At 43.5% G+C, this 23,707-nt stretch overlaps 1 protein-coding gene across 1 annotated transcript in view; it reads left to right on the top strand.

Annotated features, from left to right (window-relative positions):
• The window catches only part of LOC124795457 (voltage-dependent calcium channel subunit alpha-2/delta-3), a 496,470-nt gene that overhangs the window by 255,551 nt on the left and 217,212 nt on the right, over window positions 1–23,707 (top strand). Inside the window, exon 13 of the mRNA XM_047259484.1 lies at window positions 21,086–21,157. Within this exon, the coding sequence (XP_047115440.1) occupies window positions 21,086–21,157 (72 nt within the window). The remainder of the gene's footprint in view (window positions 1–21,085; window positions 21,158–23,707) is intronic.

Raw genomic sequence — 23,707 nt, forward strand, 5'->3', positions numbered from 1 at the left:
TCTTTAAGTTTCAGGTAGCTCTGACAGCTTTTTAATGCATTCTATAGACTTTTTTTCTGGGGACAGAATTTCCCCAGAATATTTGCCCATGAATAGTGCTGAATAAGCACACATAATATGTCTGAATTGCTCTTTACCTGCTTGCACTTTGGCTTCACACACAAAGTGCGTAACAGACTTTTGAAAGCTTTGCTTCAAGATCTTTCACATGACAATCCTATTTCAAATATTTTTTTAGCCATATCCCTGAAGCTTTAGTTTCTGGAACAGATTTCTATAATGTGTTGTCAAGAAGTCGTGTTGTGTCAAATACTTATTGAAGTGAGGAAGAGTGGACATTAATGAAAACATGTTTTACTACATTTATTATTATCTTATTTTGTTGAAATTAGCTAATAATCAGAGACATAGAAGTATGTACTGCTGATATTACAAATACTTTATCTGCAGCCACAGTTAAAATACTGGTGTCATCTGAAATAAAATTTGTTCTTTTTGCTTGAATAAAGTAATTTATGTCATCAATGCAAAGAAGAAAAACTACCAGTAACAGTATTCAGCCAACATAGTTGAGTGGTCATGCAAACACTGTCAGCAGATTGAACAATGAGGTCTTCATGCGAGAGCATTGTCTGCTGCAAGAATGATGCACTGTACGTGTATGGACTTCTTTCTAAGTACCAGACCTGTCATTCTGAAAGTCAGGTTCCTGTATTGAAATACAAACAGAATGCATGATTTTAAATTAAAATGATGGCTGAAGAAGTGCATGTCTGATCCAAAGTAAACAATTCAAACCTTAATCTCACAAAAACTTGTGTTACATAATTTCAAGCAAATAAAAATGACTTGTTGGTACCAAAAAGAGACATTAATTGCCTTACACTGTATGAAACACTGAATGAAATTCCTTGGTTTCCAGATAGACAACAATCTAAAATGGAGCAACATATAGATAAAAAACAATCTAAAATGGACCAACACATGTCTTGAGGTCCTGCTAGATAACAGTCTAATATGGAGCAACACATAAATAAAACTAACTTGCTTATTTACCCTACTGCAGCTCTCCACTGTCCTCAGGGATGAGACATACAAGGGAAAGAAAGCATTCATTCATCAAACGCAAGCTGTTAGAATATTGTATACTGTAGACAAATGTTCATCTTGTAAAGTGAGCTTCAAAATGATCTGGAATTGTTGCACTCACTTCCCAACATATTTATTGCAAGTAATACCGGGTGAGTAAGAAATGACTCTACAACTTTGGAATGATATGGAATTTTATCGAGATAACTTACAGAATCAGTAAATGTATCATTTTGTAGCAAACAACTTTAAATTTAATTCACTTAGTGTATTTATAGTTTGTGTGTAAACAAAGAAATTCTAAAACCAAACCTTAAAGTAAAGACATTGTGTTCACAATATGCAAAGTATTATGTACTGGATATAAGCAAGCTGCATTGAAATCTAGCTTCCTGTATGTCCAACTGACAACTGTGAGGAAAGTAAAATGAAAAAGAAAGACAGATGAAAAGACAACACAACTGGTGACCCTAGTTTAAACAAAAGGTATGCTGTAAATATGACTCCCAACTATCAAGTCATAAACAGACCTAATCTAAAAGTTTATCACTAGAATGTTCAATCCCTGTGTAATAAGATCAACAAAGTTATCATACTGTATCTGGGGTATCTGCCTCGGGTGGCTATTTCAAGGGGACACCAAATTCATATTCTTGAAGAAAAAAACCAAGTTTCACAAAGTGTCTAGATCCAGCACACGTTGGTCTATGGATTATTTATGTGATTTTGAAATGCATCCCTGTGGGTTTTTGAACATTTTTGAGCACATTCCAAGTTGATTTATGAACAAATCATAAGTTGATTTTTGGATGTATGCATAGTGTATGTGATATCTGTGCCAGGGAATCCTCGTTGCATCTAGAAATAAACTTTCTCATGGACAAAGGGGACAGGGCTACACGAGTTGAGTGGAATACCCCTGAAAGGGTGAATGCCAATCACTGTTTGCTTATGTGGCTGATTGGGTGTGTGAATGATCAGTGTTATAATTAATAGTGAAATCCATACATCCAGACTATGAGAGTGGAAATAAACAACTAACAGGAATAGCAGGTAATGAAGATTACATATTATCTTCTCAGCGTATCCAAGCAAATGAAATTTTGACTGAAAATGTTTGCCAGATCACTAAATTAGTAAAGGCCAGTTGTGCAGTACCCGGTTAGCAGCCACTTAAGTTCTATTCTTGGAATAGTGTGGAAAACGTGTTGTGTGACCATGTAATAACGTCTAACTGGAAAATAAGTGTGGGATAACTAAACTGGTGATTCTGGCATGGTTAATGAAATTAACTGGAGAATAAGTTTTGACAGTGGCAGGAATAGTTACAGAATTGATGATGACGAGATTGTTTATCAGAATGAGGAAGGAGAAGAAACAGGGACATCACATAAAATTATATGGAAGAATATTAATATTCCTAATTTATATAAAAATTTCGTGCTACTACTTCTTGATCTCTTGCTTGAGAAACTGGAGCATACGAATAAAATGTGAAACTATCTCCTAACATAAAATGTTTTGCTTGTAGTAGGTCTGATACGCATTTGATATTTGTACTACTTGAAGTATATTCTTTTGTATTATAAAAATGACCATTTGTGCCAAAACAATCTCACTTATTTGGCATGTGTTACGATTGGAAAAGGCTGTTTCGTTTCATCTAGCAGACAGTGACAAAATAGACTTAATTAAATCGAGAAACAACACTAGTTTTGGGTGCTATCCTTATTAACAGGGTTTACAGTGTTACACAATGACATTTTCATTTTTCATGTAACAAAATGTTTGACAACCTTAATGAGGTAATAGATTCTTTCATAGAAGGGAAAGCACACTGTGTAAAGCTGTAGCAAGATCAGAGAGAAAAAGAAATGCGTACTGTCTTGCCTGTCTCATGCCTTTAGTACATTTCCTATATTTAATTTTATGTCACACTAAAGAGAAAGTTACTAGCTGCTAGGCAATAAAGAGTGAAAATTTTCTGAAAAGTTCCTTTTCTCCCGGTTACAAATAATCATAGGATGTCAAATCAGCTCCCTGGGAGCAGTAGAGACACCACAGGACATTTTACTTTCCACTGTCCTTAATATATGTTTGATGGTTTCCATTACAAAATATACACATTTGAAATCCACAGAGCGAAATACAGTGGCATGCGATAGAAGAATTCTGTGCGAATAGGCGGGGCAGTGCAGTTTGGCACACTTAACACTGAAAAACATGTCTTACATTTCCTGAAACAAGCGTCCTGTTAAGGGCTTGTTGGTAACTACACTGAAACCAGATTCTTAGGACTTTGGCTACAGAGCAATGTAAAATGGAATAACCATATTAAACACCTTAATGTAGAACTGAGCAAGACATGTTACTTTTATGGGAACAGGATACGAATAACGGTATATGGAATAAACTGTCCCCACTAATATCTGCACGTACATATATTTCAACAATTATCATACATGTGTACACAATACAATGTATGAGAATAGACTGAATTAACATGGCAGCTCGGATGAGCGACCTGAGTCCCAAAGACTAATGTTGTCTATGGTCGATATGACCTATTGACGCCACACAGCCCCCCCCCCCTTCCCACCCCCCTCTAACCCCCACCCCCCGCAGTATGGAGTACCATATGTGAGTCTTGAGGGAAGACCATCTGGGCATCGACACTATTGGTGGTCATACGAGCTGGTAGATGCATGACCGGGACCTCCACCACGACCGGGGCGGGGTGCGGAGGTGGAGTGACGGGAGGCAGGTCCACGTCGAAGTCGTTGAGCCAGCGAGGACAGATGATGCGGCGGCCAGACCGAGAGCAGGCAGGTTGAACAGCCAATGGCAGGGTGTAGATGTGGCAAGCCTGGATACTAATCGAGCCGTCCGGCGAGATGAAGGCGTGAACTGCATTCAGGTTGCACTCACGAGGGAGGTTGAGGCTATGCACAACACTGATGTTTAACTGGTCATTGGGTGGCAGGGCCACTGTGTCTGTGAGTAGAATGAGAACTCAGTTGTCGAGAGTGACTGTTGAAATGTCGCCCACGTGGTGTGGGGGTACATTGCAGAGCAGGGTGACTATGGGAGAGGGTGTCTCCATAGTTGATAAGGTATCAGCGAAACCTGCACACGGGGTGGAGGGTGACGTGTCTGAGAAACCCACAAAAGGCAACGGGAAGGTGTTGGATGAACAGAATGGCATGGACCAACGAGAAACATTGTCAGACTCCACGGTGGGAGGGAGACTGGCGGGAGAGTCATTAGGAGAATCAGACGGAGGCAGCAGAGGGACGTCGGGGTCCACAAATGCTGGTTTGAGTCGGTGTGAAAAATCAGTTTGTGGACTGTCTTTGACGATGATGTTGAAAGTTGTATTGCCCCACAGGAGGACTTTAAAGGGGCTGAGATAAGGTGGTTGCAGAGGTTGTCGGACCAAATCGTCTCTCAGCATTACATGGGAGCAAGTGTTGAGAGCGGTTAGCACGTAAGTGTCCGGCAGCGAGTGGCTGATAGGTGGGTGCAGGCATGCATGTTTGAAGTGGTGTGAATGTGGCTTATGAAATGAAATCTGGGGAGGGGGGGAAGTCTTCAGGTACTTGAGGCTGAATTAGTTCCTCTGGTAGGATGGGGTTCTCCCCGAAAACGAATTCTGATATACAAGGGCAGTTCAGAAAGTAACCTCCGATTGGTCACAGTGCGGGTTGTAGGGGGAGTGGCGACGCCATCTGTGCGTTCACGCACTCAACAGGTCAGTCGGCATCAAGCCGTGGTCGAGTGAACGTCGTACCTGCGCTAGTTTAGTTTTTGTGGCAGTTTGAAATGTGTGTTGCAATAGAAAACCCCGCCAAATGTGAAGTGCGTGCTGTCATAAGGTTTTTTACAGCCAAAGGATATTCTGCAGCAGCTATTCATCGTGAGCTTTGTGCTGTGTACGGACCAAGAGTTATGAGTGAAGGAGTTGTCCGTGAATGGATATGTTTATTTAAAAGTGGACGAGAAAACGATCATGATGAAGAGAGGAGTGGTAGACCGTCATTGGTGACTGACGAACTCGTTCAGACAGTTGATGCAAAAGTTCGTGAAAATCGACGTTTCTCAATGTCGGAGTTGTCTACTGGTTTTCCACAGATTTCTAAGACTCTCTTGTATGAGATAGTGACAGCAAGATTGGGTTACCGTAAGTTCTGTGCACGATGGGTGCCCAAAATTCTTACCGACCACCACAAAACTCAAAGAATGGCCTCTGCATTAGACTTTCTGTCACGTTATGAGGACGAAGGAGAACCATTGTTAAACAGAATCGTGACCGGTGACGAAACCTGGATTAAGTACGTGAACCCTGAGACAAAAGAACAATCAAAGATGTGGGCACATTCAAATTCGCCTACCAAACCAAGAAAAGCCTCGCAAGATTTTTCTGCCAGAAAACTGATGGCAACGGTGTTTTGGGATGCCAAAGGGGTGTTGTTGGTTGAATTCATGGAATGTGGTACGACCATTAATCAAGACGTGTACTGTGAAACAATAAAAAAGTTACGACGGGCTATACAGAACAAACGCCGTGGTATGCTGACTTCCGGTATCGTTTTTTTGCACGATAACGCCCGTCCTCACTCTGCTCGCTGAACAACGGCCCTTCTTGAGTCCTTCAAGTGGGACGTTATCAACCATCCACCTTACAGCCCAGACCTGGTGCCAAGTGATTATCACCTCTTCATGCATTTGGAGAAATGGCTCGGGTCACAGCGGTTTGATGACGACGAAGAGCTCAAAGATGCGGTCACAGGCTGGCTCCAGGCACAAGCGGGTGATTTTTATGCAGAAGGAATTTCAAAGCTTGTGAAGAGATACGATAAGTGCCTCAATCGCTATGGAGACTATGTAGAAAAATAGTGCAAAGATGTAGTTGTAAGATGTATATATTAAAATATTTTTATTTAACTTGGTGTATTTTTTTAAATCAACCGGAGGTTACTTTCTGAACGGCCCTCGTAGTTCCTTGTAAGTTGGGCTTGAAAGTTGAACAGAGGCTGAGCAGTGCCCATGGAAGTGCTTCAGACCAGAGGCAGTCATGGCACCTGAGCGCCATTTTTAGAGTGCAGTGTCACCATTCCACTAACCTGTTGCTTTGTGGGTGGTAGGCTGTGGTGTGAATTTTCTTTATGCTGCAGACGTTACATAAAGTGGTGAACAGGGAAGACTAAAACTGCTGACCCTTATCCGTGGTGATGGTGGTCAGACAACCAAACCTAGCAATCCATGAGGAAATAAAACCCTTGGCCACAGTCTTGGCAGTGATGTTAGGTAAGGGGACTGCCTCTACCCAGCGGGACGTGCTGTCAATTGTGGATAGACTGTATCTGTGGCCCTCCAACGGTGGAAGAGGACTGATAAGATCGATATGTACATGACGAAATCGTCCTGGAGGAATGTTGAACTTGCCCAGTGTGGCGGCCAATTTTGTTGCATTGACAGGGGACGCAGCTGTGTGTCCAGGTCTGACTGTCCCATTTTATATTTTTCCAAACGAGACGCTTGGAGACGAGCTGTGTAGTGGCGCAAACGCCAGGGTGAGCGAGGTTACGCAGAGCGTCGAAGGCCTGCCAGCGCAGGGGGCAGGGGGGTAAGTCAATGATGCGTGAAATACACTCCTGGAAATGGAAAAAAGAACACATTGACACTGGTGTGTCAGACCCACCATACTTGCTCCGGACACTGCGAGAGGGCTGTACAAGCAATGATCACACGCATGGCACAGCAGACACACCAGGAACCGCGGTGTTGGCCGTCGAATGGCGCTAGCTGCGCAGCATTTGTGCACCGCCGCCGTCAGTGTCAGCCAGTTTGCCGTGGCATACGCAGCTCCATCGCAGTCTTTAACACTGGTAGCATGCCGCGACAGCGTGGACGTGAACCGTACGTGCAGTTGACGGACTTTGAGCGAGGGCGTATAGTGGGCATGCGGGAGGCCGGGTGGACGTACCGCCGAATTGCTCAACACGTGGGGCGTGAGGTCTCCACAGTACATTGATGTTGTCGCCAGTGGTCGGCGGAAGGTGCACGTGCCCGTCGACCTGGGACCGGACCGCAGCGACACACGGATGCACGCCAAGACCGTAGGATCCTACGCAGTGCCGTAGGGGACTGCACTGCCACTTCCCAGCAAATTAGGGACACTGTTGCTCCTGGGGTATCGGCGAGGAGCATTCGCAACCGTCTCCATGAAGCTGGGCTACGGTCCCGCACACCGTTAGGCCGTCTTCCGCTCACGCCCCAACATCGTGCAGCCCGCCTCCAGTGGTGTCGCGACAGGCGTGAATGGAGGGACGAATGGAGACGTGTCGTCTTCAGCGATGACAGTCGCTTCTGCCTTGGTGCCAATGGTGGTCGTATGCGTGTTTGGCGCCGTGCAGGTGAGCGCCACAATCAGGACTGCATACGACCGAGGCACACAGGGCCAACACCCGGCATCATGGTGTGGGGAGCGATCTCCTACACTGGCCGTACACCACTGGTGATCGTCGAGGGGACACTGAATAGTGCACGGTACATCCAAACAGTCATCGAACCCATCGTTCTACCATTCCTAGACCGGCAAGGGAACTTGCTGTTCCAACAGGACAATGCACGTCCGCATGTATCCCGTGCCACCCAACGTGCTCTAGAAGGTGTAAGTCAACTACCCTGGCCAGCAAGATCTCCGGATCTGTCCCCCATTGAGCATGTTTGGGACTGGATGAAGCGTCGTCTCACGCGGTCTGCACGTCCAGCACGAACGCTGGTCCAACTGAGGCGCCAGGTGGAAATGGCATGGCAAGCCGTTCCACAGGACTACATCCAGCATCTCTACGATCGTCTCCATGGGAGAATAGCAGCCTGCATTGCTGCGAAAGGTGGATAGACACTGTACTAGTGCCGACATTGTGCATGCTCTGTTGCCTGTGTCTATGTGCCTGTGGTTCTGTCAGTGTGATCATGTGATATATCTGACCCCAGGAATGTGTCAATAAAGTTTCCCCTTCCTGGGACAATGAATTCACGGTGTTCTTATTTCAATTTCCAGGAGTGTAGTATTGATCCACGAAAAAGAAATCTGCGGCAATGTTGTCCGTGCCTTTTATGATGTAGCGAACACGGTTGTGAATTGGGAGACTAGATCAAAGTGACAGAAACGCCGAGGGGGTGGGTCCTCGAGGGGGTTGCAGAAAGCGTCTGCGAGTGGTTTGTGATCTGTGAGGATGAAGAACGAGCCACCCTCCACGTTGTGGTGGATGTGTTTGATGGCCTCGTGGACCGCAAGGAGTTCTCTATCAAAAGTAGAGTATTTCTTCTAAGTTGTTGCTAGTTTTTTAGAGAAGAAATGAAGATGGGAAACTGTGTCTGTCTGGCATTGCTGTAGTACCACTCCCACTGCGATGTCACCAGCGTCCATAGTGATGAACAACTCGGCCAAGGGGTTGGGGTCGGCAAGTATCATGGCATGAGATAAAGAAGTCTGTAATGCATTGAAAGCCTCCAGCATAGGTGTAGTCCAGTGAACAGGATGAATCCTGAAGTCTATTTACCCGGCAGTGAGTCTGTCAGTGGGGCCTGCATGGCAGCGGCAGAAGGCAAGTGATGATGGTAGTAATTTATTGTGCCCAGGAAACGTCGGAGTTCTTTGGAAGTAGCCAGGGGAAGCAGTGAAGTGATGGTGTGCACAAGAGATTTGGGAGGCTGTATTCTGTCGGTGGAGCAGGTGTAACCCAAGAAAGTGACGGAAGGCTGATGCAACTGGAATTTTTCTTTGTTGACCTTAACGCTGTTGGAGTTCAAGGTCTGGAGGACCATGGATAAGTGATTTTCATATCCATGACAGTACAAGCGTTTAAACGTCTGTAGTCACCGCACATTCGGAAATAACCATCATGTTTGATGAGGTGGATCGATGAAGACCAGTTGCTGTCTGATGGTTGTAGGATACCTGCATCCAAAAGTTCATTAATTTACTTCTGGGCTGCGTGCAACTCAATAGGGTTGAGGCATCTAACCTTGTGCCTAATGGGAGGGCCGGCAGAGGTAACTATCTTGTGTGTCATTCCGTCAGTGACAGAAGAAACAGAGAACTGCACACAAGACTGATCAATGTCCTGACGTGAAGGTTTTGGATGGGTAGGGCACGATGAGGCATAGCCGTTAGTACAAGTGGGAAAAGGCAGCATGAAAGTCACATGTCTAGCAAGTGAGCATGGCATGTGCTTGTTTGGAGAGGGTGGCTGTGTGCCCAGTGTGGAGGGCTCGGAATGTGCGGCGACTGTCTGGTCTCAACCTTGCACTTGGTACCCGACACGGGTGAGAGCAGTGTTGGTGTCGCGTGTGGAACAGCGATGATCATCGAGTCATGTGGCTGGCACACGAGAGAGGGGTAATGTTTATCAACACGCAGGGTGGCTGCATGCACGGTGGACATGGCCGTATCGCACACGCAACTGTTAGTAGAAGCACTGTCTGACACGTATGGCAGTGAACGTGGTGAGCACGGCGGGGATGCGGAGTCTACTGGACGCGAATTGTCACACACAATTAATGTTTTTGGACTAACCTGATGAGTGTTTGAGCTGGTGTCTGCTGGAGAAACACGATTAGGTGGCGGGACTGTGGACTGCAGTTTCAGCAGCGAGGTATGTGCTGCGATGAGCTCATTGTAAGTGTGAGCTATTCATTGTTTCAGCTCATCGCTTTCCTGGCGGAGTTGTGCCGCCAAGTCGTATTCTGACAGTAGGTTAGTGATGCAGGTCACAATGTCGCCAGTGAGGGTGTTGCGAGAGAACCAGAATGTGGAACATAAGTGTGGGAGCACAGTATCTGAGTGTTAGTGGGATGTTGTAGCACTGAGCCCTGAACTATGTTCGGAGAGATTTTGTAATGGGACAAAAAATTCATACCGAGTATTGGTTCATCAATGTCGGCAATGTAGAAAGTCCACGGAAAACACAGAGAAGGAGATAGGCGCGCCGTAACTTTGACAGAGCCTGAGGTTTGTAATGTTGCTGCATTGACAGCTCGTAGAAGTGACTTCGTCAGCGAAAAGACTGGGGGAGCCATCGATGTAGTTATGGTAGACACATCAGCACCAGTGCTGACTAGGAAAACGAGCCATGACGAAATGTCAGCCATGTACAAACGACCGCTCGGCCAGATGGACAAGTGGACGGAGTGCAATGTATGAGGATGCCTGTGAGGTTCCCTGCAGGACTCGGCATCTTTTAGGTCCTGCGGTCGGCTTTTGTGTGCTGGCAAGATAATTGACACTTCTTGGCATTATCACCAAAAATCTTGTGGTACCTAGCAGTGCGGATGAGTCGGATGCAGTGGTGGTGATGACTGCGGCAGTGGAGGCATATATACCATCACATATGGTGCGTGGGTGATCCTGGAGTGCTCGGACGGTGGAGAGAACGAGCGGATACTGTCAGGCGATGTAGAAGGCGCAGAAGTGAAGCGAGCCCTTCCTCTGCCAGCAGACGGCTGGTAAGCAGGAGCAGTTGTGCTACCTAGTGGTGAGTAGTGAGCTGGTTGGTGTTGTCGTAGCAATGAATACAGTTGGTCTGCAATGCAGAGACAAGAGCTGATTGACTCGAAGGAGTGTGGTAGCAGGTGGATCTGTAGGTTGGTAGGCAATTTGGCAGACCACACCACCCACAGAATGATGTCCGGCATGGTATGCTCACTCACAAGTAACTGAAGGTGGCGCCAGAGTTGTGATGGAGTTCGGTCCCCCAGGTGTTCCTCATACATCTTGATGATTAATTCTTGTGGTGAGCAGGCGAGTCGTTCCATGATCGTTTTCTTCGTGAACTCGTACTTCGGTTGAGGCAGTGGTGCGAGGAGTAGATTGCAAATTATGTCCAAGTGGTCATGGAGGTGCGTGATGAGACACAGGAATTTAGAGTGGCTGTCGGACATGTGATGCAACTCAAAAAGATGCTCGACAAGAGCAAACCATGTTATAGGGTTGTCTCCGTATAAAGGTGGCAGCTTCAGCAGATGACCTGGGGGAGGGGATGAAGGAGGCTTTGATGTCCCTAGGAAAAGCAGCTGGTCCATGGCAGGAGAGGCCATACAGCAGGCCAGCATAGTAGGCGTGGGTGTGTTACTGGCAAGAATGTCCGTAGCAACGGCGATTTGCATTGTCCTAGACGTGTCGTGAAAACACAATGCAGCTGGCACGGTCGGTACCGTGGGAATGAGCTGTTGCGCAATACCTGTAGGGGTTCCATAAACTGGACCATTATTACTGTCTTCTTTGTGGGTGAGGTTCCTGTTCCATCATTAGTTGCTGCTGCCCTCTGATGCCACTGGCCACTGCCTCAGCTTCACTACTTGATGATTAGTTGATACTGACTGACTGTTACTGCTATTGCCATACTTTTTTATGCCTTTCAAAGGCCTTTCATACTCAGATATTGTGTCTTGCATCCACTTTCCCCTCATTGGCAACTTCTTTTCAGTATTTCTGAAATATTTCGTGTCTGTATGTCCGTGTTGACTGACTTCTAGTAAGTACAGAGTTCTTGGTTGAAACTTTCCTAGATAGTGGCCGGGACCTCTTCTTCTTGTGTTATTCTCAATGCAGTTTTTATTCCCAGACATAATATTTTTTCACTATGTTCCATACATTGTGTGTATAAGTAGACTGCACTAATGTCTTGCTCAGAGTTTGTGGCTAAATATTCTCTCTTGACAGTTATGACTTATTATTAAAATATTCTACAGTCATGATGCATTATACTCAGTGCACAAACAGATAAAAATTATAATTTTGCTAATAATGATAGCTGTTGAGCAATGCAATCTTTCTGCGTTTTATCCCTCCAGCAAAGGTTTGCTTCACCTGGTGTCTCATCACAATAGGAACAGTTATCCAGCCATTACCATGCTGTGCAGCTGTACTTTTGGTAACAGTAAAGTTCAAAACACCTCCACAAAATGTAGACGGGCCATGAAGGAACACTTGACCTCCAAGACCTGATGTTGTAGTAATTTCAACATCATCTATTGCCTTATAAACAGAAACACGCGAACGCTTAAATCTCATCGTATAGCGGGGCATGCTCTCTGTGTGGACTTCGATGCTGCTGCACGCGCGGCTGCATGACGACTGACGCCGTTTTACTGATAACACCACTTATATAGCAGAGCGACAGGAAGTCCTTATCACTTCCGCTCTGTTTGATTTTAGTGCTCGCGGCGGCTTGTTAAAACTAGAGCCGCCAACTTTATTTAATGTTTATAATAATAAACAATATCACCAACAACTTTTATGTCATAACAATTTCTGGATCCTTTGACCCAACTGTTGCTATTGTACGGTACGATGGTAGTACCGTTAGAGGTGTTTCTGGATTGGAGGGTTTCAATACCAGAGATGTTACTGCTTTTCGTACATTTCAAGTTTGTGAGGTGTACAATAGGGATAATGGAGCTTCTTATTTTACTAGTAACATGGCTTTTGTTTTGAGGACTCGCAATCATCGTAAAATAAATGAACAAGAGGGTGTTTGTCTTTGGGTCAAAGGATCCGGAAATTGTTATGACATAAAAGTTGTTGGTGATATTGTTTATTATTATAAACATTAACTAAAGTGTGTGTCCTTGAACCTTTTTCCCTGTTAAAAAAGAAACAAAAAAAAAAAAAAGAAGAAGAAGAAGAAGAAAACTACACATTGATCTTGCCAAAAGCCGAGAAGCGATTCTTCTTGGTGTTTTAGCACTCAGGGGCACTCTGGGATGCTCTCTCTGTGAGGCACGTCTGGGTAACTCTGTGGGCTACCGCTAGATGGCAGCAGCAAACTGCGTATGCACAGTGTTTGGTCTGTGGTACTAGGGTCTTTGGGCAGCCGGGAGGTGGGTGGTGGGGAGCACGGCAGCTCTAGTTTTAACAATCCGCCGCGAGCACTAAAATCAAACAGAGCTCTTTCTCACTGATATCATGGAAACACTCCCATGACACTTCAACCAGTAAAGTTTGTCCACATCCATTAGTCTCTATCAAGTGTTTAAATGACCATATATGGGCATGAAAATGTTGTTGGAATTTCAGGCGACTGGTGACACAGGATTGCACTATTTTGGGTGACACAGGATTGGACCATTTTGCCCTTGCCTTCAGTTATAATTTACCAGCCATAAAGTCATTTCAGTGTAAACATCCAAACGACATATTCCTAAAAATGGGGTTCACTGCCAGAACAGAAAAGGATTATGGCAGAAATTGGCTAGAGCTAAAGACAAAAAGTTAGGCATAAATGCTTTATAGTTTAGAGAATGTGGAACTAGCACTGGGGACCCATATAGCAAGGGTATTTAAGCAGCTGCTGAAGTCATTGACATTGTGGTGTGTGGCATGTTCAGCAAATGGGTGGTTAAGTTTGTAGTTAGCCACAGTTTTGTGGTGTCCAACATGTGCTTTGGCAGCTGGCTGGTTTTATGTCGACGTATAATTCTTGCATTCCCGGTAAATGGCACGGATACTTGCACAAATAAACTTACCTCAAATTGGATAAGACGTACCTGTGGCAAGACTGTAGCAGGATGCTGTGGGTGGTTCTTTGAGTTGATAAATAACTCAGCCTGAAATGTTCTTTCATTGGCAGTGGCAGGAATTCATGGAAGAGCCAAGCTCCAGGTTTAACACCACTTGTTGTTGACAACATCTAGATTTATTTTGTGAAAACATTTAAAATTTTCCTTTACAATGGAATGAAGCAAAAAGCTAGTTGTCAACAACCAATAATTACAGAGCGCCAGAAGGGGTTAAAATTTGATTTGAAATTTATCCCCTCTTTTTTTTTTAAATTACAACAAGATCAACATCAATAATCACAGAGTGCCAGAAGGCTTAGCATTTATTTTAAAATCTCTCTTTAAATAATTTACAAGATCAAAATCAATTATAACCAAGCTCCAGAAGGCTTAGAAATTGACATAAAATTTTTAATTATCATGATCAATATAGAACCCCAGAAGGCTTACAAGGGAACCTCCCCATCACACCCCCCTCAGATTTAGTTATAAGTTGGCACAGTGGATAGGCCTTCAAAAACTGAACACAGATAAATCGAGAAAACAGGAAGAAGTTGTGTGGAACTATGAAAAAAACAAGCAAAATATACAAACTGAGTAGTCCATGGGCAAGACAGGCAACATCAAGGAGAGTATGAGCTCAGGAGCGCCATGGTCCCGTGTTAGCATGATCAGCTGTGAAATGAGAGGTCCTTGGTTCAAGTCTACCCTCGAGTGAAAAGTTTGATTTTTTATTTTCAGACAATTATTATCTGTCCTTCCGTCCGTCCGATGCGAGGTAACTGCGCCATAGTATGGGGACGCTACACCTAAACAAACATCGAAACACGCGATGTCAGTCGACTACAGCGCACAGAAGAGAGAGTATTCCTGCTAACGAGGTTCCTGGTGGGCAGTTGACTGTTCGCTACTTTGGACGAGAGTGCATTAAATACATGAGATGTATTCTGTTGGGTTTTGCGGTGCGGTCGCAAAACACAGACACTAAACTTATTACAGTGAACAGAGATGTCAATGAACGAATGGACAGGTCATAACTTTGCGAAAATAAAGAAAGTAAACTTTTCACTCAAGGGAGACTTGAATCAAGGACCTCTCGTTCCACAGCTGCTCACGCTAACTGCGGGACAATGGCGCTCCTGAGCTCACACTAACCTTGATGTTGCCTATCTTGCGCATGGACTACTCAGTTTGTATATTTTGCTTATTTTTTTCATAGTTCCACACAACTTATTCCTGTTTTCTCGATTGATCTGTGTTCAGTTTTTCAAGGCCTATCCACTGTGCCAAATTATAACTAAATCTGAGGGGGGTGCGATGGGGAGGTTCCTTGTTAGAAATATTCTCTTTAAAAAATTAAAAATATGCTTTGACAGAGATAGGTCAAGATATTTATAATCCTTCCATCTCTCTCCCTCTCCCTCTCCCTCTCCATCTCTCCATCTCCATCTCCATCTCCCTCTCCCTCTCCTCTCCCTCTCCCTCTCCCTCTCCTCTCCCTCTCCTCTCCCTCTCCCTCTCCCTCTCCCTCCCTCTCCCTCTCCCTCTCCCTCTCCCTCTCCTCTCCCTCTCCTCTCCCTCTCCCTCTCCCTCTCCCTCTCCCTCTCCCTCTCTGTGCTTTTGTGTTTGTGTGGTGAACTAAACTTCCCATAGAGTTTAACTTGATGAAATTTAATAACTGTCTGATGGCTTGAAATGTCTTTTTTTGCACAATTTTGAGGCTTGATTCCGGGATGGGATGGCAAGCAAGTGCAAATTTAACGAGGAATGGAAGATTAAGACGGTCCCCAGGACAGGGTATCGCAATAAGCATAAGTGCTTAACTTAAGTGACCAACAACCCACAACTGCAACTCAGCACGGAATAGTGGTTCTGATGAGGTCCTAGTACCAGCCTCCACTCAGAATTGAGACCGCTTCTTCTCTCATCATCAAGTCAGCCAGCTGGTGAGGCACACTAGAACAATTTGTTGGCTGGTCGGACAGGACAACCATCAGCTGGGTCAGCGTACAATATGGCTGACTAGCCCAGCCTGCAAAAGTGACAACCTAATATTAGTGTTAGATCAGCTTAGATAGTAACCATGTAAAACACAAGAATAATTCACCATTTGAACCTTTTGCAAATTTGACCCCATTTTTATTTAAAAAAATTACAAACATTTAAATAAGATTATAACACTTAAGCCCAAGAAATTATCAGAGATAATTGCTGAAAACTATCACTTATGCCCAGTACTCTGAAATATAATACCTATATTGACAAACATTGAAACAAGAGGTAATACTTAAACACAAGATTAATCCAAGGTAATTACAAGAAGTTGCCTCCAAGATCCAGTACTCAGACAGCATTAAAATTGACTACTCACTCAAAAGTTTCACTAGATACAAATATTGTGCCCTACAAATATAGGCCCCCCATGAACCATGGACCTTGCCATTGGTGGGGAGGCTTGCGTGCCTCAACAATACAGATAGCCGTACCGTAGGTGCAACCACAACGGGGGGGGGTATCTGTTGAGAGGCCAGACAAATGTGTGGTTCCTGAAGAGGGGCAGCAGCCTTTTCAGTAGTTGCAGGGGCAACAGTCTGGATGATTGACTGATTTGGCCTTATAACACTAACCAAAACGGCCTTGCTGTGCTGGTACTGCGAACAGCTGAAAGCAAGGGCAAACTACAGCTGTAATTTTTCCCGAGGGCATGCAGCTTTACTGTATGGTTAAATGATGATGGCGTCCTCTTGGGTAAAATATTCCGGAGGTAAAATAGTCTCCCATTCGGATCTCCGGGCGGGGACTACTCAAGAGGACGTCGCTATCAGGAGGAAGAAAACCGGCATTCTACGGATCGGAGCGTGGAATGTCAGATCCCTTAATCGGGCAGGTAGATTAGAAAATTTAAAAAGAGAAATGGATAGGTTAAAGTTAGATATAGTGGGAATTAATGAAGTTCGGTGGCAGGAGGAACAAGACTTCTGGTCAGGTGAATACAGGGTTATAAATACAAAATCAAATAGGTGTAATGCAGGAGTAGGTTTAATAATGAATAAAAAAATAGGAGTGCGGGTAAGCTACTACAAACAGCATAGTGAATGCATTATCGTGGCCAAGATAGACACGAAACCCATGCCTACTACAGTAGTACAAGTTTATATGCCAACTAGCTCTGCAGATGACGAAGAAATTGAAGAAATGTATGATGAGATAAACGAAATTATCCAAGTAGTGAAGGGAGATGAAAATTTAATAGTCATGGGTAACTGGAATTCAACAGTAGGAAAAGGGAGAGAAGGAAACGTAGCCATATTGGCTTGGGGCTAAGAAATGAAAGAGGAAGCCGTCTGGTAGAATTTTGCACAGAGCATAACTTAATCATAGCTAACACTTGGTTCAAGAATCATAAAAGAAGGTTGCATGTATGGAAGAATCCTAGAGACACTAAAAGGTATCAGATAGATTATATAATGGTAAGACAGAGATTTAGGAACCAGGTTTCAAGTTGTAGGACATTTCCAGGGTCAGATGTGGACTCTGACCACAATCAATTGGTTATGAACTGTAGATTAAAACTGAAGAAACTGCAAAAAGGTGGGAATTTCAGGAGATGGGACCTGGATAAACTGACTAAACCAGAGGTTGTACAGAGTTTCAGGGAGAGCATAAGGGAACAATTGACAGGAATGGGGGAAAGAAATACAGTAGAAGAAGAATGGGTAGCTTTGAGGGATGAAGTAGTGAAGGCAGCAGAGGATCAAGTAGGTAAAAAGACGAGGGCTGGTAGAAATCCTTGGGTAACAGAAGATATATTGAATTTAATTGATGAAAGGAGAAAATATAAAAATGCAGTAAATGAAGCAGGCAAAAAGGAATACAAACATCTCAAAAATGAGATCGACAGGAAGTGCAAAATGGCTAAGCAGGGATGACTAGAGGACAAATGCAAGGATGTAGAGGCTTATCTCACTAGGGGTAAGATAGATACAGCCTACAGGAAAATTAAAGAGACCGTTGTAGAAAAGAGAGTCACTTGTGTGAATATCAAGAGCTCAGATGGAAACCCAGTTCTAAGCAAAGAGGGGAAAGCGGAAAGGTGGAAGGAGTATATAGAGGGTCTATACAAGGGCGATGTACTTGAGGACAATATTATGGAAATGGAAGAGGATGTAGATGAAGATGAATTGGGAGATATGATACTGTGTGAAGAGTTTGACAGAGCACTGAAAGACCTGAGTCGAAACAAGGCCCCGGGAGTAGACAACATTCCATTGGAACCACTGACGGCCTTGGAAGAGCCAGTTCTGACAAAACTCTACCATCTGGTGAGCAAGATGTATGAGACAGGCGAAATACCCTCAGACTTCAAGAAGAATATAATAATTCCAATCCCAAAGAAAGCAGGTGTTGACAGATGTGAAAATTACCGAACTATCAGTTTAATAAGCCACAGCTAAAAAATACTAACGCGAATTATTTACAGACGAATGGAAAAACTGGTAGAAGTGGACCTCGGGGAAGATCAGTTTGGATTCCGTAGAAATGTTGGAACACGTGAGGCAATACTGACCTTATGACTTATCTTAGAAGAAAGATTAAGGAAAGGCAAACCTACGTTTCTAGCATTTGTAGACTTAGAGAAAGCTTTTGTCAATGTTGACTGGAATACTCTCTTTCAAATTCTAAAGGTGGCAGGGGTAAAATACAGGGAGCGAAAGGCTATTTACAATTTGTACAGAAACCAGATGGCAGTTATAAGAGTCAAGGGGCATGAAAGGGAAGCAGTGGTTGGGAAGGGAGTGAGACAGGGTTGTAGCCTCTCTCCAATGTTATTCAAACTGTATATTGAGCAAGCAGTAAAGGAAACAAAAGAAAAATTTGGAGTAGGTATTAAAATCCAGGGAGAAGAAATAAAAACTTTGAGGTTCGCCGATGACATTGTAATTCTGTCAGAGACAGCAAAGGACTTGGAAGAGCAGTTGAACGGAATGGACAGTGTCTTGAAAGGAGGATATAAGATGAACATCAACAAAAGTAAAACGAGGATAATGGAATGTAGTCGAATTAAGTCGGGTGATGCTGCAGGAATCAGATTAGGAAATGAGACGCTTAAAGTAGTAAAGGAGTTTTGCTATTTGGGGAGCAAAATAACTGATGATGGTCGAAGTAGAGAGGATATAAAATGTAGACTGGCAATGGCAAGGAAAGCGTTTCTGAAGAAGAGAAATTTGTTAACATCGAGTATAGATTTAAGTGTCAGGAAGTCGTTTCTGAAAGTATTTGTATGGAGTGTAGCCATGTATGGAAGTGAAACATGGATAATAAATAGTTTGGACAAGAAGGGAATAGAAGCTTTCGAAATGTGGTGCTACAGAAGAATGTTGAAGATTAGGTGGGTAGATCACATAACTAATGAGGAGGTGTTGAATAGGATTGGGGAGAAGAGAAGTTTGTGGCACAACTTGACTAGAAGAAGGGATTGGTTGGTAGGACATGTTTTGAGGCATCAAGGGATCACAAATTTAGCATTGGCGGGCAGCGTGGAGGGTAAAAATCGTAGAGGGAGACCAAGAGATGAATACACTAAACAGATTCAGAAGGATGTAGGTTGCAGTAGGTACTGGGAGATGAAGGAGCTTGCACAGGATGATTAGCATGGAGAGCTGCATCAGACTAGTCTCAGGACTGAAGACCACAACAACAACCAATATAGGGCATTCATCAACAGTCTACAGTGTCAGCAACATGACAGCCATCTCCCTGTGCGGCCTGGGCTAACAGACACCCAGTTGGATGGCCAATATAATTCTAAAACACAATTTAAAGAAGCAGTTTAACAACTCAGCACAATAATGACTCCTGTAGGACTCCTCTTAGTTGGATTCCATCACAGATGCACCAAAAAGCAATACCACAAGCAACTCAAACAATACTGAAACCAGTCAATGTGCAGCAACAGAGATGAACTGCAAGTAATCAGGGGCACACAGAATCCATAAGTCAGTTTGTAAGGTTCCCTTGTGCATGTAGTTGTGACTTATTAATTGTGCAGTGAAATACAGATACATGGTGAAGAATGCAACATTATGTTTTTATGCATGAAGAGCTGACTGCCAGTCCTTTAACCATATTAATGGATATTGCTATGATTAACATAAGATTAAATTTGTCATGGACAACTGCATCATCTTAAAAATGCATGAAATATCCACTAACTCTTTAATGTGTTATATGAACGGCTCTGTCATTTATTAATTAATTTGGAAATTCAGTTATTGCAATCCTCACTTTAGGACCAACAAACTGTACAAAAAAATTATCTTTCTGTAACAATTGTTAAATTGCCCATTAGTCTGCAAAAAACTAAAAATAATTGTTTCTCACTGAAATTAATGTCAGTCCTAGCATGACTACTTTGTTGTTCTCACATATTGCTATTATAATATTAAACAGAGTTTCAAATAAGTTTTACAGTGCTGGGGAAAACTGCACATTCATTAAACAGAAGCACTATGCAGAAAAGTTATAGTAACTTGTCTAATACAGATATCGGGCCCCCACTCATCATACAGTTAATTGGAAATAACAGCAGTCTTTGTCCAAACACAAGCTCAGTCCAGCCCAAGTAAACAGCGGAAGCAGCAGTTGTAGCTCACTTTGTAGAGGTAGAGTCAAGTAATGGCAGCCAGCAAAAGAAAAACTGATTGCAAACTAGCCGGTGAGTGGGTTTATATTGGCACTCTATGGAGTTTCTCATGACCAGCCTGCGATATATCTAGCTGCCTTGCCGGAAGTACCATCACTGGATGTGAGGAATACTATGCATACTGATATGTCCGTATCTTCCATTTGCACATCTGGTCGGGTTATTAAATCAGAGATGTAATTCCAGTCAACACTAAGATGCACATTAAATAGATCTTAATGTTTCCTGTGCTTAGGAAGCATTTAAGTATATAACATTGTATGGAATGAATGAAGGTACACAACTACTTTGTATGGAATATTAGATGAAAACAGCAGCTGAGTAGTGTAAGCAGCAAAGCAGTGGTTTTTTTCCCCAGAAGCTCTGTGTTTTTTGTAATATTTATAAAATCTTGATTTACAGTGTATTGAAGAATATGAGTTGAATGGCACCTGTGGTAGTGGGTTATTACATGATTTATGGGTTGTTAGATAATTTACAGTAGTAGCCTGCAATGGCTTTCTCCTTGTTAATGTACATCTTGACTTTCAGATTCCTGAAGGTTCTTCTTCAAGATAGGGTTTATGAAACAAAGTGTGTGAATGAATAAGTGAATTATTAGTTACATAATTATTTTTCTTTTTTACATCACTATTTTCATTGTAACTTTCAGTTTCAGTTGTGTTCCTGTTCTAAGACTTCTATGATTTTTCTGTCTTATGCTTTTCTTTTCTTATTTAATTTCAGCTGCGGCATGATATGATTGACCAAAAGGAGGGAGAGACAGAGCTTAGTGTCAAAATCCACTATGATGAAATGGTAAGCATAATATTTCTTTTGACACCATTTCTTTGTGTTTACTATCTTTCTGATCAAAGAACATCTTTGTCACCACCATTTTTCATCTCCATTAAGCTGGGTGTGGATCGGCTTCTATATCTGTAGCACTGCAATTGCTACAATCCAGAGGCCTCCAGCAGCCTTGTTTCTAATCTTAGCTCTGTTCAGATGTCTTTAGTAATTTTATCTTTTTTGTTTTATATCATTATAAATAGGAGGTATGGTTTGCACAGGCTGAACTTAGAAGTGGGTGCAGTTATGGAGATGTTCCATCCCAAAGCATCTGAATTTTTAAGTTTTTTATATTCTGTTCTCAATCTCTTGCTGTATGGTGTCGTCTTAGGAAACAGTACTAACCAGGTACTGGAAGTTGGTCAAAATATATGTATCCTCAGGCATAAATCTTAGATGCACTTTTGAAAAGTTCCTGCTGAACACTAAATAAACTGTCTTGGTTTTGCTGATTTTAAGTCCCATTTTCATGAATTCCTTATGCCAAAGATTTAGCTTGGTTTGTACTTCTATTTCTCTCTTGCCTCAAGTTACGGCAAAAACAAAATCATTAGCTGTTGGTCCCTTTCTTGTGACTTCTTTTAAAACTTTGTTCATTTTGATGATGAGGAGGAATGGAAAAATGCTACTTCATTTCTGGAACCCACTCCTTATTTTGAACCAAACTGATCTTCCTTTTAGTACTATTTCACTGCTCTTGGTTTCATCATATAATTATCTTACTGCTTCGATGATAGTACTGAAGTGAGAACATGTGGGTATCGCTGCTTACATGTCAGTCTTGCAGTGAGCTGACGTACTGCCGCACTCATGCACTTTGTTCAGGATATAGGCTACGGTGATAGTATGGTAATGGGAACTGATAAGTGCACATTTGCTGATAATGATTTTTGTCTGCACAGATGAATAATAGAATGAGTGACAAAAATAAATCAGATCACAAAGTCCATTAACCAGTGACTGCGATAATTTGTGTTTGCATTAGAGTTCCTCTCGAACTCTGATCTCAGAGGATGAACACACCTCGGTGATGAGTGCATCATCTGACTTCATGAGCATAGGAGAACAATGGACTCATGTCTGGAATGAAATGTGCTTTCCTTGTGATTGCAGGGTATGATGTATTTCGTGGTCTTGATGAAGTGAAAGTGGAAACAAATAGAGAGTGCCAAACAAACTTCTGTACACATCTGTAGGGAGCTCGCATTAATCTCGACCCATGTGGTTTGTGGATTGAAGTTATAGACTCTCAAAAAACACATCTGTACTGTACAGTGGCTCAGTTAACACTCTAATTGTTTTCTGCCGATCCACGCCCGTACGTGCCACACCTTACCAGAATTTTGCCTATTAGTAGGTATGTGCACTGATGGATATCTGATGCATCTAACTCAGGCTGGCTATGAGTGGCCTTGGTACTTTCATGCATTTTTGCGGCATGGCTGAAAGACAGATCCCACCGTGGAAACCAAAGCTCGGAAGCTGCGAGAAAGTGCAGGTGCGAATCTTGTCTGATAGATGTTTGTTTTGGCTTACTTCATTGTGTTTCCAGTGTGAGGGCCTGTCAGGGGTGATTGGGCAGTGGTATGTGCTGTCAGCATGCAGGTGCATGGTGAGTGTGTCTTCATGCAGCTGGCTAGTGACAGTAGCAGCAGGCAGCTTTGCCTATGAGCTGACCATAGCAAAAAGTGGCCAGCTTCAAGACTGTGAGTCACTTGAAAAGATGTCATCTCAAAAAAACACTGGATGAAAGGGAAATGAAGTAAAGTGTTCATGAATTTCTTTACTCATGTGAATACAGTGTTGTCATGTGGATATGGTTCCTGGGACTGTGGTACACAAGCCCAGGGGTACAGGGGTAGATGTCTGGAGCTTGATGGGAAAGGACACGGAAACTCAGCACGGAAGGTAATCTGGCATCAACATCCAACATGGTGGAGGCACAGGGAAACGAACGCAAGTCCAGGAGCTGAGACAGACAAGCCACTGGTTGCGAAGGAGATGGTTTCTGGAGCTTGACTGGAGATGATATGTTGATAATGTGGCTCACTGGAGACAGCATATCTGCAGCAGATGATGGCTGGGGCATTGTTATGACGCAGCACAGGTGTTTGAAATGGATGCAACAGCCGGAGTGCATGACATAGTCCTCTGGTAGCTGTGGTGGTGGTGGCCTAGGCGCTTGTGGTGAGTGCGGCCTGTGCAGCTGTGGTGGCTGGCTGGGCAATATGGCTTGGGGGACGAGGTGCACATTGTGGCACGATGACAGCTGGTGGCATGCATGCGTCATGGGTGATCACGAGTGTGGGTGATTCCTGACTGATGGCAGAGGAAGCATCATCCACTGACAAGTCTTTCACTGGATCGAAGACGTGAACAGCAGCAGGAGCAGTCAAGATGTAATCCAGCTTGACTCGGTTGATCGACACTATGTTTGGCTTGCCACAGCACTTGATATTGAGTATTCTGTTGCTGCAGGTGATGGTGCGGTGTGGTCCCGAGTACGGTGGCCAAAGT

The sequence above is a fragment of the Schistocerca piceifrons genome, chromosome 4 (assembly GCF_021461385.2).
Source record: "Schistocerca piceifrons isolate TAMUIC-IGC-003096 chromosome 4, iqSchPice1.1, whole genome shotgun sequence".
NCBI classification, from domain to species: Eukaryota; Metazoa; Arthropoda; class Insecta; order Orthoptera; family Acrididae; genus Schistocerca; species Schistocerca piceifrons.